This window comes from Elephas maximus, chromosome X (genome assembly GCF_024166365.1).
Source record: "Elephas maximus indicus isolate mEleMax1 chromosome X, mEleMax1 primary haplotype, whole genome shotgun sequence".
Taxonomy (NCBI): domain Eukaryota; kingdom Metazoa; phylum Chordata; class Mammalia; order Proboscidea; family Elephantidae; genus Elephas; species Elephas maximus.
Genome location: NC_064846.1, coordinates 160,132,262 through 160,150,040, shown reverse-complemented (window position 1 = coordinate 160,150,040; position 17,779 = coordinate 160,132,262). Strand labels below are relative to the sequence as shown.

The window sequence follows — 17,779 nt, the reverse complement described above, 5'->3', positions numbered from 1 at the left end:
CATTAACAACCTGCGTTACGCAGATGACACAACCTTGCTTGCTGAAAGTGAAGAGGACTTGAAGCACTTACTGATGAAGATGAAAGACTACAGCCTTCAGTATGGATTACACCTTAGTATAAAGAAAAATTCTGACAACTGGACCAATAAGCAACATCATGATAAATGTAGAAAAGATTGGAGTTGCCAAGGGTTTCATCTTACTTGGATCCACAATCAATGCCTATGGAAGCAGCAGTCAGGAAATCAAACGACGTATTCATTGGGCAGATCTGCTTCAAAAGATCTCTTTAAAGTGTTAAAAGGCAAAGAAGTCACTTTGGGGACTAAGGTACACCTGACCCAAGCCATGGTATTTTCAGTAGCCTCATATGGATGTGAAAGCTAGACAATGAGTAAGGAAGACCAAGAAGAATTGATGCCTTTGAATTATGGTGTTATCGGAAAATATTGAATATACCATGGACTGCAAGAAGAATGAACAAATCATCTGTCTTGGAAGAGGTATAGCCAGAATGCTCCTTAGAAGCGAGGATGGCGAGACTTCGTCTCATGTATTTTGGACATGTTTTCTCCAGTCCCTGGAGAAAGACATTGTACTTGGTAAAGTAGAGGGTCAGCAAAAAAGAGAAAGACCCTCAAGGAGATGGACTGACACAGTGGCTGCTATCACGGGCTCAGATATAGCAATGATCATCAGGATGGTGCAGGACCGAGCAGTGTTTCGTTCTGTTGTACACAGGGCTGCTATGAATCAGAATCAACTCGTCGGCACCTAACAACAAACGATAATAGTGCTCAGTATGGGTCAGGCACTCTTCTAAGTGCTTTACAAACATTAACCCATATAAGCTTCATAACAGGCCTATGAGATTGTATATTGTCATTGTACTCATTTTACAGATGAGGAAACTGAAGCACAGAGAGGGTAGTTAAATTGTCCAAGGTCACAGAGTTAGTAAGTGGTTGAGCCAGGATTTAGACCAGGTGGACAGGTTCCAGAGTCCAGATAGCACGTGCCTCTCCATAAGCCTATTAGGTTTCCAAAGGCTGATTCTGTTTGGTGATTGGCCACAGAAACTTACTGACAGTAACTTAATGCCAGACTAATCAGCCACTGCCCGTGTGATAGAAAAACGAGCACAGACTTAGAATATGAGGCAATGTGTGGCCTGACAGAAAACTAGCTCAGGATGATGCAACCCACAGATGGAAGGAAGGTGCTGCCCGTTCTTGTCAGGCCGTGGAGAGTGGATCAAAGGTGGTACCCAGCCTGAAATATACCTACTCCTCACTTATTGACTATCTCATTATCTGACATTTTGCATTTCCGACAATAATAAAAAAATCTACTATCTGACTATTTTGTGCACTGATGTACGTCTGGCATTAACAAACTCCGAGGTGCGAGGCAAGAGTAACCGTGGCTGTGATGGTTGAGGTTGTGTGTCAACTTAGCTGGGCCATGATTCTCAGTGGTTTGGCAGTTATGTAGTGATGCAGTCATCTTCCATTTTGTGATCTGATGTGGTCATCCTCCATTTTTGCATAACGCTATTTTTGCATAATGACCTGATCTTTGGAACCTAAACCATGTCGATAAGTTAGGAGTGGGTGTATAGCTTTGGCTCCAGCCTTTCATTCTTACATTTTCTCCAGGTTGAGCACATCCACCTTTCAATAGGGAAGATTTTGAGGCCCATTTTTCCATATTTGTTACTTTGGCTACTAGAGATTTTCATACCCACTGTTATTAATAATCTTACCATAGATTCAGGAAATAGGTTTCCTGAACACACAATGGTGCCTCTTTCATTTAATTTCTCATGGGGTCATGTCATAAGACATCTTCTCTTCCATATTTACAAAATGCAAAGTTAATCCTAAAATCCTTCTTTGGCATCCTATTGTTCTTAGAAAAAAAGTCTGAGTCCTTGTTGTTAGCGTCAAGTTGGCTCCAACTCATAGCGACCTTAGGTATAACAGAACAAATCGTTGCTCGGTCCTGTGCCATCTTCATACTCGTGGGTATGTTTGAGTCTATTGTTATGGTTATTGTGTCAGGCCATCTCATGGAGGCTTTGCCTCATTTTTGCTGACCCCTGTACTTTACCAAACAGGATGTCTTTTCCTTAATGAGGTCTAAAGATCCAGAACAATCTACTGCCAACCTTGTTTCAATTTTTCAAAAGCATCTTGCTTTCCCTTTTTCCTAGGACATGTGCCATGCATGCCGCTGTCCTGTCAAGCACCTTTATCCGTCATATACACAATTATATGTAAATTATATGTGTAATGCATCTGCCCCCCCCCCACCAGATCATGAGCTCCACTAGAGTGAAGGTGTCTCTTACACTCACTGATATTTATAACTCCAGTGCTTGGTTCATAGTAGGTGTTCAGTATGTATTGACACATGAATGAATGTTAATAAATGTACAGATCTTTAAAATTTAGCCTCTTACAAACTACCCTACCACAGTCACCACCATCATGGGATTATTTTAAAGCAACTCCCAGTCATCATACTATTTCAACCACAAATTCTTCAGTATATATATGTCAAAGGACCCTTTAAAAAAATTAATACCATTTGCACAGCCAAAATTTTTTTTAAATATCATCAAACATCCAGTCAATTTTTTCAGTTTCCCAGATCAGCTGTAAATGTCTTTTTTGTTGTTGTTGTTCCGTGTCAGAATCCCAACATGATTCATACCTTTCATTTGGTTGATATGTCTCTTGAGTTTCTTCAACAGTTCCCCTTTTCCTCTTTCTTACCTTTCCAAATTTATTTCTTAAAGAAACGAAGTCATTTGTCCTGTAGTTTCCCAGATTTTTTATTTTACTGATTGCATCCCTGTAAAAACAAAACAAAACAAAAAAGACCAGTTGCCATCAAGTCGATTCCGACTCATGGCGACCCCATGTGTGTCAGAGCAGAACTGTGCTCCGTAGGGCTTTCAATAGCTGGTTTTTCAGAAGTAGATTGCCAGGCCTATCTTCCGAGGTGCCTCCGGGTGGACTCGACTCGCCAACCTTTCAGCGAGCAGCTGAGCTTGCTAATGCACCACCCAGGAACTCTGCAGCCTTGTAACAAAAACCAAACCAAACCCACTGCCATCAAGTTGATTTTGACTCATAGCAACCCTACAGGACAGAGTAGAGCTGCCCCATAGGGTTTCCAAGGCTGTAAACTTTACGGAAGCAGACTGCCACATCTTTGCCCCATAGGGTTTCCAAAGCTGTAAACTTTACGGAAGCAGACTGCCACATCTTTGTCCCATGGGTTGAAATCGCCAACCTTTTGTTTAGCGGTTATCGTTTTAACTGCTGCACCATCAGCCTTGTAAAATGGTAGTAGATCTAGAGGCTTGATCAGATTCAGGTTTGATCTGGGGCAAGCCTCACATGTGGTGTAGGGTATGCCTCTTGTATCAGGTCAGCAGGCACAGAGTGTCTGGTTGAGTCAGGTGTTCTCAGCTTGATCCTAACTCAGAATGTTCCCAATAGCTAGATCCATTATTTCCTCAGGGGTTGCAAGATAGGGATATTTGAATACTGTGATTCCTTCTGTATTTATTAGTGTGAATTGTTCTATAAAGAACTTCCCCCCAACTAGTTGTTTACCTAGAAATTCAGTCTGTACAGGAAAGGCAGGATAAAGTCTTGATTCTTTCCCTTTATCAGCTTTAGGAAAAATTACTGTTGGGCTGGTCTTTGCTTCTAGGTCTTTCCAGTGGAGTTAGGATAGGTTCTTTTTAAGAGGAAAATAGTCAGGAGTTTATACTGATCTTCCAATTCCATTCAGGATCACCAGGCTTTTACTTCTTTGATTTTATATTTCTATCTTTTTTTCTCTTGTATGGAAAATCTTGGTCCCTAATGACATTAACATAATTATACATTCACTATAGTCTATAGAGTGTGTGAGTGTGTGTGTGTGCATGTGCGTGTGTGCAGTCTCAAATAACAATGATTGCTGCAAACAATTTAATGCCACCACAGTTCTTTTCATCCTTAGGCTATATCCAACTGAGGATACATAAATTGCTACATTGTAAAGTATTAATAACTTGGAAATAATTCTTCTCTGTGGGGTTATGCCCAAAACTTGATATATGGATAAATGTATTAGTTGCATTTGTTTCCATTTTCATTTCATTTTTGTTTTACAGTTCTGTAAAACAGCTATGTGGCTCCCAAGTCCGAAGGGCCACTAGCTGGAATCCTTCCACCAGTGTGGTGCCTAGCACCTCAAAGACACGAATATTTGCTGACTTTTACTGCATATGTCTACGATCCTTCTGCTCAAATTCACCCACTGAGAAAACCAAAGGGATGTTAAGGACCATGATTTGCCCTAAAGTTCAGCTTGATTTTGTCCTTTTAGGGTGATTTGCAAAGGGAGGGTCAAAGGGCATGTTTCAGGCTCTCCAATCTCAAGCCCTCGCTCCCACAGAGGAAGGATCATAATCTGGCCTGGAAGGGGTTCTGGGGGCGGGGAGAAGTTAGAGTCCTTTGTCTCCACTTTCGCCCAAGGCCTGGAGCCCTCCTTTTTCTTAAGACTTCCTCTTCCTTGGGTCTCTGCCTTTTGCGATTCTTTCTCCATTTCCCTGACCTCCCCTCTTCCTGGTGCAAGAGTCCTTTGCTAATAATTTAGCACATATTAACATTACTATAAACGGAAAAATCAAACCAATTGCCATCGAGTCCCTCCGACTCATGGTGACCCTGTGTGTGTCAGGCTAGAACTGTGCTCCATTGGGTTTTCAGTGGCTGATTTTTTGGAAGTAGAACACCAAGCCTTTCTTTTGAGGCACCTGAGGGTGGACTCGAACTTCCAACCTTTGGGTTAGCAGGCAAGTGTGTTAACTCTTTGCACCACCCAGGAAATGTTACTGTAGTCTAATGACAATTACAATCATCACCTGTAACCACCTGATAGAACATCTGGAAGCATCCCTCACCTTCAAGGTTACTTCCAAGTCTGGCTTTGAAATTTCTGACGAAGAAGACTGCAAAGAGAATATCCTAGTTATTTAAAAATGTTTTACAGAATCTCCCTTGATGTCTGATGCTTTCTCCCTTTTAGATTCAGGTCATGTATCTTTGGACAGAAAACCACAGAAGTAATCTTGTATCCTTCCCAGGGCACCATATCGGGATTCATGTGCTGGCTGGGTGTCCCATTTCTGGTGGTGTTGACTTTAATGACTTGGTTAAGGGGGTGTCTACCAGGTTTCTTCACTATATGCTTACTGTTTTCCCCTTTGTAATTACTAGGTGTCTGAAGGATCACCCACCTTTGAGACGACACAAACATCCTATTTCTCATCATAGGATACACACATACATCATAGTATCCCCACTCATTTTAGTATCCATTGATGATTCTTGCCTGCAATGACTATTACTGTGGTCTTTGCCAAATTGTGAATTTGTCATTCCTTCTATTTTTTTTTTCTACATTAACTATTTGGAATCCTACTACAAGGAAAGGAGCCCTTGTGGAACAATGGTTAAGGGCTCGGCTGCTAACTGAAAGGTTGGCGGTTCAAACACACCCAGTGGCTCCACCGGAGAAAGACCTGGCGATCTGCTCCTATAAAGATTACAGCCTAGGAAACCCTATGGGGCAGTTCTTCTCTGTCACATGGGGTTGCTCTGAGTCAGAATCGACTTAATGGCATCTAACAACAACTACAAGGAAAAGCTGTCCCCTCTCCCCCGTTTCTGTATTCAATTGTGTGTTTATGTCCAGATGGACTTGTGGATATTTATTTTATTTGTGTGGGTTACAATCCATTGCTATCATTATTTATCCTATTGCTCAAATAATAGGGGATTGCAGTAACAAGGGACTGGCTAGGAAGAGATAAAGAGACTTCTTAAGAACACAGGAATAGGAGATAGAAGCAGCAGCTACTGCTCCTGGGGCTGGATTAGAGGGGCTGAGGAAAAGCTCCTCAGGGCTGAGAGGCAGAGCATGGTGGCAGCTGTGGCTCACTGCATGGTGAGTAGTTCACTGAGCTGCTATTTCTAGGATAACTGTGCACTAGAGAAAGGTTACTGATACCAAGAAACAGACAACATCATCATGGCCTCTGGTCGGGGCCAGTTACATATTCTGCAGGGCCCAGTACAAAATGAAAATGTGGGACTCCTTGTTCAAAAGCAAGTTCCTGGGTGGCATGAACTTTGTGTGTGTGTGTGTGTGTGTGTGTGTGTGTGTGCGCGTGCGCGCTCTTTATATGAAGGTTTACGGAGGACATTAGTTTCTCGTTAAACAATTACTACATATATTGTTTTGTGACATTGGTTGCCAACCCACAACGTGTCAACACTCTCCCCTTCTCTTCCTTGGGTTCCTCATTTCCATTTGTCCAGCTTTCCTGTCCCTTCCTGCCTTCTTGTCCTTGCCCCTGGGCTGGTGTGCCCCTTTAGTCTCATTTTGTTTTATGGGCCTGTCTAATGTTTGGCTGAAGGGTGAACCACAGGATGACTTCATTACTGAGCTAAAAGGGTGTCCGGGGGCCATACTCTAGGGGTTTCTCCAGTCTCTGTCAGGCCAGTAAGTCTGGTCTATTTTTTTTTTTTCCTGTTGAGTTAAGATTTTGTTCTACATTTTTCTCCAGCTCTGTGTGGGATCCTCTATTGTGATCCCTGTTAGAGCAGTCTGTGGTGGTAACCGGGCACCATCTAGTTGTGCTGGACTCAGTCTGATGGAGGCTGTGGTAGTAGTGGTCCATTAGTCCTTTGGACTAATCTTTGCCTTATGTCTTTAGTTTTCTTCATTTTCCACTGCTCCAGACTGGGTGAGACCAGTGGAGTATCTTAGATGGCTGTTCACAAGCTTTTAAGAACCCAGACACTACTCACCAAAGTAGAATGTAGAACATTTTCTTTATAAACTTTCTTATGCCAATTGAGCTAGATATTCCCTGAGACCATGGTCCCCAGAGCCCTCAGCCCAGTAATTTGGTCCCTCATGGAGGTTGGATGTGTCTATGGGGCTTCCATGACCTTGCCTTGGACAAGTTCTGCTGGCTTCTCCAGTATTGTGGCACAAACTGTTAAGTGCTCAGCTACTAACTGAAAAGTTGGTGGTTCGAATCTACCCAGAGGTGCCTCAGAAGAAAGCGCTGGTGATCTACATCCAAAAAATCAGCCATTGAAAACCCCATGGAGCACAGTTCCATTTGCACATAGATGGGGTCACCAAGAGTTGCAATTTAAAAAGCAAAAAGAAAGTGCTATTAAAGGTACTAAAATATAAAGCTTTATTCCTTTCATCCATGGTCTCTCTCTGGACTTGTCATGGTGTTTCTCGTTTGCTATTTAATGTCATTCTAAGCAAAGAAAAATTAAATATTTCAATCCTTTGCGTGCATTTTGCCATTCGCTTTTATATTGTGCAATGCTAGTTTTAAATGCAAATCTTGTCAGCCTCAATTTACAGATGAAGACACTGAGTACAGAGTGATTCGGTAACCTGCCCAGGGTTTGAACTCAGGCAGCCCGACTCCAGGGGTCATGCTCTTTCCTGCTATGGACGGCTGCCACTCCTAAAGCATCTGCTGAAGGGATGATTGATTGAGAGAAGGGAAGTATGATTGAGATGGCCTCTCCAGCGATTTGAATGAGGGCAGTGGTGGCTGGGTGGTAGAATTCTCACCTTTCATGTGGGAGACGCGCGTTCAATTCCCAGCCAACGCATGTCATGCACAGCCATCACCTGTCTGTCAGTGGAGGCTTGCCTGTTGCTATGATGCTGAACAGGTTTCAGCAGAGCTTCCAGACTAAGACAAACTAGGAAGAAAGGCCTGGCGATCTACTTCCAAAAAATCAGCCAGTGAAAACCCTATGGATCGTTAATGGTCTGATCCCCAACTGATCGTGGGGCTGGTGTGTGAGCAGGCAGTGTTTTGTTCCATTGTGCATGGGGGTCACCATGAGTCGGGGCTGACTGGATGGCAGCTAACGACAATAACAAGATGGAAGACGCTCTGGTTCTAGGTAGAGTCTTGGGCAGCTTTAGAACCCTGGGGCCAAGCCAGGTCTGGGGGGAGGAGTTGCTGCCCCATTGATCAAAGGGCTTCCAGGCCTTCAACTCTCTTCTTGACTCACAATCTCGTTCACTCTGCTTCCTGTAATATCTTTTCAGCCTAGTCACGACAACCATGATGGCAAGTACAGTTGTTAAAAAGGTGACATTTTGGCTAACTGTGGTCAGGGAAGCAGCCAGCCTGCTCCCCTTGTGCCCCTCTTTTCTAAGCTTTTGGCTCTAGGTCCTGCTTACACAGTAATGGTACTGTGGGGTAGTAGCAAGGCAACAGAGTTAGAGACTCTGGTTCAAATCCCCTCCATTCCACTATTATAGCTGTGAGGCCTGGCTAGCTATGGTGCTTTTGGGACCTCAGTTTATTTCCTCCCTGCAAAGGCTTAATAATACATACAGGGGCCGGGGCAAGGAATGAATGGAGTGATTTGAAAGCTTATATATTAAAAAAAAAAATCCTGTTGCCATCAAGTCAATTCCGACTCATAGCAACCCTATAGTGACCCTATAGGACAGAGTAGAACTGCCCCATAGGGTTTCCAAGGCTGTAAATCTTTATGGAAGCAGACTGTCCGTTCTTTCTCCCACAGAGCAGCTGCTGGGTTTGAACCACTGACCTTTTGGTTTGCAGGTGAGCGCTTAACCACTGTGACGCCAGGGCTCCCGAGCTTATATATATGTATATAGCACTCTACAAAAGTAATGCATTCTACTTATCTATTTGGTATCCAAAAAAAAAGGAGGGGTGACCCTGCACTTCCCCATCTTCCCAGCCAGTCCCACAACCCCACCCACCCCAAAAAGTCACATGAGGAGAATCCCCCTGGCATCCTCACCTCGGAAACTCACTGCCTCCTCTCTGCCATCTCACCCCTACTGCAGGTTCCACCTCTCTACTCTCCTGTGGTAGCGAGGTCACCCCCTTCTCTATCCTCTGACCTATATGGTCATCTCAGTGGGGAACAATCAAGTGATTCTTGACCTTTGAGCTGAACTCTTCCCTCCTTCAGTTGTGCCCTGTGGTCAGTGGGATAATGGCCCCCAAAGATAGTCACGTCCTAATCCCTGGAATCTGTGAATTTTGCCTTATATGGCAAAGGGTATACTGCAGCTATGATGAAGTTAAGGATTTTGAGATGGGGAAACAATCCTGGACTCACAGTGAGTAGAACTGCCCTATAGGGTTTCCAAGGATCGGCTGGCGGATCCGAACTGACCATCTTTTGGTTGGCAGTTGTAGCACTTAACCACTATGCTACCAGGACTCCATATCCAGATGGGAACCTAAATGTAATCACAAGTGTCCTTGTCAGAGGGAGGCAGAGGGAGATTTGAGTACAGAAGAAGGCAATGGGATGACTGAAGCAAGATGCTATCTATGCTGCTGGCTTTGAAAATGGAAAAAGGGGCCAAGAGCTAAAGAATGCAAGGAATGCAGTTCTAGAAGCAGGAAAAGGCACAAAAGTGGATTCTCCCTTAGAGCTTCCAGAGGGAGCATGGCCCTGCCAACACCTTGATTTCAACCCAGTGAAACTGATTTTGGACTTCTGACTCCCAGAACTGTAAGAGAATACATTTGTGTTGTTCTAAGCCACTAAGGTTGTGATAATTTGTCACAAAGGCAGCAGGTAACTAATATATGCCTTAAGATCCCTTCTTCTCTTTTTCCTGTAATATAGGAAACCCCAAGCTTTAGCTAGTTACATGGCCACGAGCTTACCTCTACATTTTTTCCCAGCCTCCTTTGCAGCTAGGTTTGGCCATGTGACTAAATTCTGGCCAATGGTATGTGAGCAGAAGTGACATACACACCTTCTAGCTCATGCCTTTAATCTGTCTCCCCTTCACTCTGGGAGAATGGGAGCTGGGGCAGCCATCTTAGATCTTGGGGTGGAAGCTCCAAGTTGAAGACAGTTGAGCAACGAGAGAGTAGGAACCTGAATCTCAGTTACCTTCAGACTTGAGGCCACCATATTAGCCCTGGACTGCTTGGACACTCCAACTGGTTACCTCTGGAGGTAACCGTCTGCCTTGTTTAAGCCATTGTTATTTTAGCCTTTGTTACAGGGGCTGAACCTATATTGTAATCAATACTCTCACTTTATGTGTGGTTTCCTCAAAGATTTCTCCCAGTCTAGAACAGTACCAAGAGGATGTATAACAATTTATAACAGATCACCACCTTATGCTAACCCGAGCATAAAATAATAAAAATGTCATTTGCTTAGCTCTTTAAACATCCATCTTCATGTTTTGCTCTTGGTAGGCAACAGCCCTCTGTTTTTCTGAGGCAACCAACCTCAATTTTCCTCCTTGGACTGTAAGTTCACGTCCACCTATGCCCTCCTCCTCACTTTCCAGATCAGAGGAAGAAGCATCTTCCCTCCTGTCTTGCTTATCTAGTGCTGCTGTAACGGAAATACCACAAGTGGGTGGCTTTAGTGAACAGAAATGTATTTTCCACAGTTTAAGAGGCTAGAAGTCCAAATTCAGGGTGCTGGCTCTAAGGGGAGGCTCTCTCTGTCCACTCTGGGGGAAAATCCTTGTCTCTTCCAGCTTCTCTTCCTCAGGTCCTTGGTGATCTCCATGTGGCACCAATCTTTCCCCATTTGTGCTTGCTTGCATCTGTGCCTATTTTGCTCCTTTTATATCTCAGAAGTGATTGGTTTAAGACACACCCTACACTGCTATGGTCTCATTAACACGACAAAAAAAATCCTATTTCCAAATGGGATTACATCCACAGGCGTAAAAAACCAAAACCAAACTGCTGTCCAGTTGATTCCAACACATAGCAACCTTATAGGACAGAGCAGAATTGCCCCATAGGGTTAGAATTCACAACACATATTTTTTGGGGGCACAGTTCAATCCATAATATCTCTTTACTGAGGCTAAACTCCACTCCAACAACCCCTCATCACCTTTCTCTCTTCCAGGCACTCTGCTCTAATGAGCACTCCTTGAGTTTTAATCTCTCCCTCTCTACTACTTCCCCTTTCTCTACAAATATTTACAATCATAAAAGGAAAAAGAATGTCTCCACTTTGAATTAACTGATCCCAAGTGTCATGGATTGAACTGTGCCCCCCCTAAAATATGTGCATCAACTTGGCTAGGCCATGATTCCCAGTATTGTATGATTATCCACCATTTTGTCATCTGAAGTCATTTTCCTATGTGTTGTAAATCCTACCTCTATGATGTTAATGAGATGGGAGTAGTGGCAGTTATGTTAATGAGGCAGAACTCAATCTACAAGATTAGATTGTATCTTAAGCCAATTTCTTTCGAGATGTTATAAAAGAGAGAAGCCAGCGGAGAGACAAGGGGACCTCATACCACCAAGAAAGCAGTACCAGGAGAAGAGCACATCCTTTGGACCCAGGGTTCCTGTGGGGAGAAGCACAGGACTGCTAGAGTGTGAGAGAATACATTTCTCTTTGTTAAAGCCATCCACTTGTTGTATTTTGCTTATAGCAGCACTAGATGACTAAGAGAGTTTGGTATCAAGAGTGGGGTGCTGCACTAACAGATACCTAAAATGTGGAAGCAGATTTGAAACTGAATGGATAGAGGGTGGAAGAGTTTTAAAGTGCCTAATAGTAAAAGCCTAGACTATTGCCTTGAAGAGACTGTTGGTGGAATTATGGACGTCAGATAATTTTGGTATGGACTCAGAAGTAAGTGAGCAGAAAAATGGCAGCAGCAGAACCAGGAGACCAGCATGAGACAGTGTTGAGCCGACCCCCTGAGTGAGAAAGCTGAGTGCCTTCTGGCTGAAGTTTACTGGTGGAGTGGGGTGCCTCCAGCCACTTCTCGGTGTAGCTACAGAGCTTTGGAACACTTGCCCCAGGAAGGCAGACAATGGTTTAGAGGCTCGAAGGGCCTAGAGGCCAAGGAACTGGGAAGCAGAAACTGAAGAGACAAGGAACACAGGAAGTCAAGCTGCCTCATTTTCAAAGGGTATGGCCATGACCTCTAGGGTTTTAAAGCGTAGAGCCTCTGGAGTTTCTAAGGGTGGAGTCACCACTCAGATGGACTAGGAGAATGGTGCATCTAAAGCCGAGGGAGCAGAGTTGCTGCCCCAGTGGGCCTGGAAGGTGGAGCTAAAGCCCAGGACCGAAGGGCCTCCACTCAGAATTGGACAGTGTGGCCAATACCTAGAGTCCGGAGGGCAGGGGTATTGTATAAATGGTCTCAGAGAACAGAGAATTATTTTCAAATCCTTGAGGGCTAAACTAATGTGTTCTGTTGACTTGCTCGGTGCCTGTTATCACTTCTTTCCCTCCAATTTCTCCCATTTGTAATGGAAATGTCTAGTTTGTGCCTGTTCCACCATTACATTTTAGAAGTAGATAACTTGTATTCTAGATTTCACAGATGAAGAGGAAGTTTTGGATTTTGGACTTGAAGTTGCTTTAAGACATTTGGTATGATATGATGGGGTGAATGTGTTTTACATGTAGCAAGGACATGAATTTTGGGGGGCCAAAGGGTAGAATATCATGGATTGAATTGTGCCCCCTTTAAAATATGTTTATCAATTTGGCTGGGCCATAATTCTCAGTATTGTGTGATTGTCTACCATTTTGTCATCTGAAGTGATTTTCCTATGTGTTGTAAATCCTACCTCTATGATGTTAATGAGATGGGAGTAGCAGCAGTTATGTTAATGAGGAAGGACTCAATCTACAAGATTAGATTATATTTTAAGCCAATCTCTTTTGATATATTATGAGAGAAGTGAACAGAGAAACAGGGAGACCTCATACCATTAAGAAACCAGCACTGGGAGCAGAGCATGTCCTTTGGACCCAGGGTTCCTATGTGGGGAAGTTCCTAGACCAGGGGAAGATTGATGAGGACATGGATCTTCCTCCAGAGCCGACAGAGAGAGAAAGTCTTCCCCTGGAGCTGACGCCCTAAATTTGGACGTGTGGCCTACTAGAGTGTGAGAGAATAAATTTCTCTTTGTTAAAGGCATCCACTTGTGGTATTTCTGTTATAGCAGCACTAGATGACTAAGACACCAAGCAATCATCTTATCCATCTTCTTTCTTTCAAAGCAAAGCTTCTCAAATAGTCATATTTCCTCTCCAATCTTAACCCCCTTAACGTGAGTCCGCCTCCACTCCACCTAACATCTAACTTAACCTTTCTGCCTCAAAGGTCACCAGCAATCCTCTAATGGCCAAATTCAGTCATTTTTATTCAGTGCTCATTTCTTTTGACCGCTCTGTGGCACTATCACAGTTAAATACCTTCTCTTTTCTCGGTGTCTGGGCAAACACTTTTAATTCTCCTCCAGTCTTGCCAGATCTTTCACTGATACCCTGGACACTGGAGTGGGCACTGCTTTCTATTTTTGGTCCAGTACCCCCTACTTTGGGGAACTGCCCCTACCCCCCTCCATGTGACTGAGATGGGTGGCCAATTACAGGAGCCAGGAGCCCTGACCCAGGGGAGGACAGATGACCCAGGCTAGGCCATCAGACTCTTCCGTTCAGGAACTTGATTATCCAGCCGAAACACACAGTGATGAAGGGTGGTCAGAGAGAAGTCCTCTGAAGGCAGTATCCTAAAGAGATGGTTTATAAGTGTCTGCTCCTAAGATATCTGGAGCTTTCCTGGTTCATATCCATCTTGAAGCATGATCATTCAGCTCTTTGGTTTTTTAAGTTACCCAAAATACTTCTAATGAATTCTTGTATTGCTTAAATTAGCTATAGTTGGGTTCTGTTGTTCATAATTAAAGAATATGAATGGCCACAACAGTCCCAAAGGTGTTGTTCTTAGCTCTTGTCTTCTTTTTCATCTAGATCAGTGGTTCTCAATCTTTAATGTTTATGAGAATCAAATGGAGTCACCCTGAAATGCAGATTCCTGGCCCCAGGCCTAGAGATTCTAATTCAGTGGGTCTGTGCTGGAACCCAGGAATCTGCATTTTTTTAAAAGGATGCCATATGCTTCTGATGAAAGTGATATGGAGATGTGGAAGAGTCTGTTTGTACTCACTCACTTCCAGTTCTCCTCTTCTTCCTGAGCGTATGGCAGAATTACCCTTCAGAGCCCCCTTGTGATAAGAAGGGACCGTGTGACTATTTCTGACCAATGGGCTAAAAGTAGAAATGCTATGCGTCACTTCTAGGTCAAAGCATTCAAGAGCCATCGTGAGAACCTTTCACACACTCTTCTCCCCTGCTGTGTTGACCAGGGAGGGCATATCCTTCATCCTGGGTTCCTGAGTGATATCATGGAGAGAGTCTCTGGCCAATCCATGTTGGACATATAACATGAGGGAATAATAAACCTCTGTTGTGTGAATCCACTGATATTTGAGGCTAATTTGTTACTGCAACATAATGTAGTCTACCCTGACTAATACAGTGAACTACACTTTGAGAAACAATGACCTACACATTTCCCCTCATTATTCTCAGAAAGTCCTAAGTTGTTACGGTATTTGGGTAGTGATGACACACAAAGGATGTAGGACTCTACTTACTGCAAGGCACAGCACAACTCACATCCAATTTGCTGCTGTCTACAACCTGAGTCCCCCCAAGGAAGCTAACGCTAAGAAGAACTTAAATAACAAATAAACACTAAGACTGAGCTCTTGTCTCCATACGGTTGATTCTCCACTCAGCAGCCAGAATGATCTTAAATGTTAAATGGAAATGAAGTTATGTCACTCTTCTGCTCCCATCAATTCCATTTTCCACCAAGAAAAAAAAAATCCTACCAAGGCCCCACCTGTTCTGGTCTCTGTCTCTTCTGATTCATGTTCTGCACTCTCTGCCTCCCTTGTGCCACTATAGTCACTTACTCTTCCTGCTATTCCTCAAATGCACAAAGTTGATTGCTACCTCAGGGTGTTTGTATTTGGAGGTCCCTCAGCCTGGAAAGTTCTCCCTGGATCTTTGTGTAGCTTGCTCCCTGATTGCATTCGGATCTCTGCTCAATGTCACTTCCCCAGAGAAGTTTTTCTGGCCTTCTTATGTAAAACAGTCCAACTCCTCCACCCCATTACTCTCCAACCCTTTATTCTGCTTAATTTTTCTTCATACTACTTATCACTGATACCTCTTCATATAATATATATTTATATGTACTTGTTCATTACCTATTTCCCCCATTAGACTGTAAGCGCTGTGACAGTAGAGCCTATGTTTTACTTGTCCCTTGCTATATCCCAATGCCTAGTACAGAGCCTGACACATAATAGGTGCTTGATAAGTAGTTGCTGAATGAATGAATGAATGAAACTACAGTGCCACTAGACACATACAACCAATATCACCCCATTACAGATGACTCCCAAATTCCTCTATCCAGCCTTATATTCCAGACCTACATCTCCAACTTCCTGGAGGACATCTTCGGATAGCTGTCCCATCAGCACCACCAAGTCAAATGTCCAAAACCATCCAGACCAGCTTCTTCTCATGACATGGACATCTGGCCTCCAAACTTTTTCATCCCCTTCTCTTCATCCTCCACCTTCAACCAGCAGCAACATCTATGAGGTCATACTCCATCATGTGTTTCACTTCCAACCCTGCCTTTTAATTCCTGTCATGGATTGAATTGTCTTGTGTCCCCCCAAAAATATCTGTCAACGTGGTGGACTACGATTCCCAGTATTGTGTGATTGTTCACCATTTTGTCATCTGTTGTGATTTTTTTTCCTATGTGTTGTAAATCCTATCTCCAAGATATTGATAACATGGGATTAGCAGTGGTTATGTTAATGAGTCAGAACTCAATCTACAAGGTTGGATTGTATCTCAAGCCAATCTCTTTGGAGATATAAAAGAGAGAAGAGAGCAGAGAGACATTGGGACCTCATACCACCAAGAAAGCAGTGCTGGGAGCAAAGTGCCTCCTTTGGACCTGGGGTCCCTGTGCCTGAGAAGCTCCTAGACCAGGGAAAGATTGATGACAAGAACCTTCCCCCACAGCTGGCAGAAAGAGAAAGCCTCCCCCTGGAGCTGGCCCTCTGATTTTGGACTTCTAGCCTACCAGGTTGTGAGAGAATAAATTTCTCTTTGTTAAAGCCATCCACTTATGGTAGTTCTGTTATAGCAGCACTAGATAACCAAGACGATCCACCACCCCCATTACTTTAAGGAACATTCTTCTCATGGCAATCTGGTCATAGAGGTGGGAGGAATCAACAAGGTCTTTCAGTCCAGCCTCCTGCCCAGTGCCCAAATCCTTTCCCTAACCATCCTGACAGCTGGTCATGTTTGCACTTCAGCTTTGAACACTTTTGGTGACACTGGCTCTGGCAGCAAGGAATTACCTCATTGAACAATTCTGATTGTTAGAAAATTATTTCTTATATGGAACTGAAATCATGTTATTGATACACACATATGTACATACAGACACAATAGCCTGCCTCCTTCTGGAACATGACAGGCCTGAAAATGTGCAAAGATATGGATGAAATTTTCTGGTTTTACTGTTTTTCCAATTTTCTGGTCTCTTTCCCCACAGGAGGATAAGTGAGAGGAAGTGACACATGTCACTTTTGGGCAGAAGCTTCGAGAGCCAGCTTAAGTGATCTCTTTCCCCTTCACCATGAGACAAGCTCAAGTACAGATAGAGGCTGCTCCAGCAGTCTGGGTTCTGAGAGTGAAGATGACAAGAAACAGAGCTGAGAGGGACCTGTAGTGTGAGTGAGATGACTTGAGTCACTTCAAGTTCTAGAAGAGCTGAAATTTGGAGGTCAATTGTCACCACAACATAACCTAGTCCGTACCAAATTAGTCTGTTTTATTTCTAAATCCTTTCTTCACACAATCTCACTTCCCTGGCCATTCTGACCACTGCCTTTCACCCATTTTTGTCATTCTCTCTCTCAAAATGTGGAATCCAAATCTGAATGCAATATCCCAGGTGCAATCCCACTGGAAGAGAGCAGTCCCTGAGCCTAGGAACTCCTCTGGATAGAGCCGAGAGTTGCTTTTGTGTGTTGCTGGGAGAGTGAGAACCCGCTGTTGTTAGTTGCCAGACAGTCGATTGCGACCCCATGTGTGCAGAGTAGAACTGCTCCATAGGGTTTTCAGGGCTGTGACCTGTCGTAAGCAGATTGCCAGGACTTGCTTCTGAGGCACTTCTGGTGGATTTGAACCGCCAACCTTTTGGCTAGGACTCCAGCGATTAACCGTTTGTGCCACCCAGGGACTCCAGCTCAAGTAGACAGGGCGGCATTTTACAACTGTTAAGTGATCTCTCAAAAACTACCTTGTGGCAGAAGCATATATAAAAACCAAACCCGTTGCCGTCGAGTCGATTCCGACTCATAGCGACCCTATAGGACAGGGTAGAACTGTCCCATAGGGCGTCCAAGGCTATAAAGATGCATATATAGACACCAGGTATTCTTTCTTTTGGCCCCGGCCATGCTGTTAATCTTCATCATCTTGTGTATTGAGCCAGGGGTGCAAATTTGCAGCCCCGGCAGGACTGGGCGCACAGTAGGACTGTCCTGCACGACTTACCGGGTAGTCTGCGTGGCCAGCTCCCGGGAGAAGGCCCTGCGGGAGGTTTGCCCTGGGACCCTGGAGGCGGGGCCCCATTCTCTCACGCAGGCGCTCTCGGGTCCCGCCGCCTCACCCGCCCGCCGCTCGGTGAAGACCGGAGCCTGCACCCTCCTGTCTTCTGGCGCCGATACCCAATGGGCGGCCGTGGGTCTGTCAGGGG

The 17,779-nt window shown here is 44.2% G+C and overlaps 1 protein-coding gene across 1 annotated transcript in view; it reads right to left on the bottom strand.

Moving 5' to 3' along the window:
* LOC126068877 (uncharacterized) overlaps nucleotides 1-17,720 on the bottom strand; it is a gene marked incomplete at its 5' end in the record, with an annotated part of 146,714 nt that extends 128,994 nt beyond the window's left edge. Inside the window, 2 exons of the mRNA XM_049871563.1 lie at nucleotides 2,720-2,860; nucleotides 17,578-17,720. Coding sequence (XP_049727520.1) covers nucleotides 2,720-2,860; nucleotides 17,578-17,720 — 284 coding nt within the window. The remainder of the gene's footprint in view (nucleotides 1-2,719; nucleotides 2,861-17,577) is intronic.
* Nucleotides 17,721-17,779: the final 59 nt, after the last annotated feature.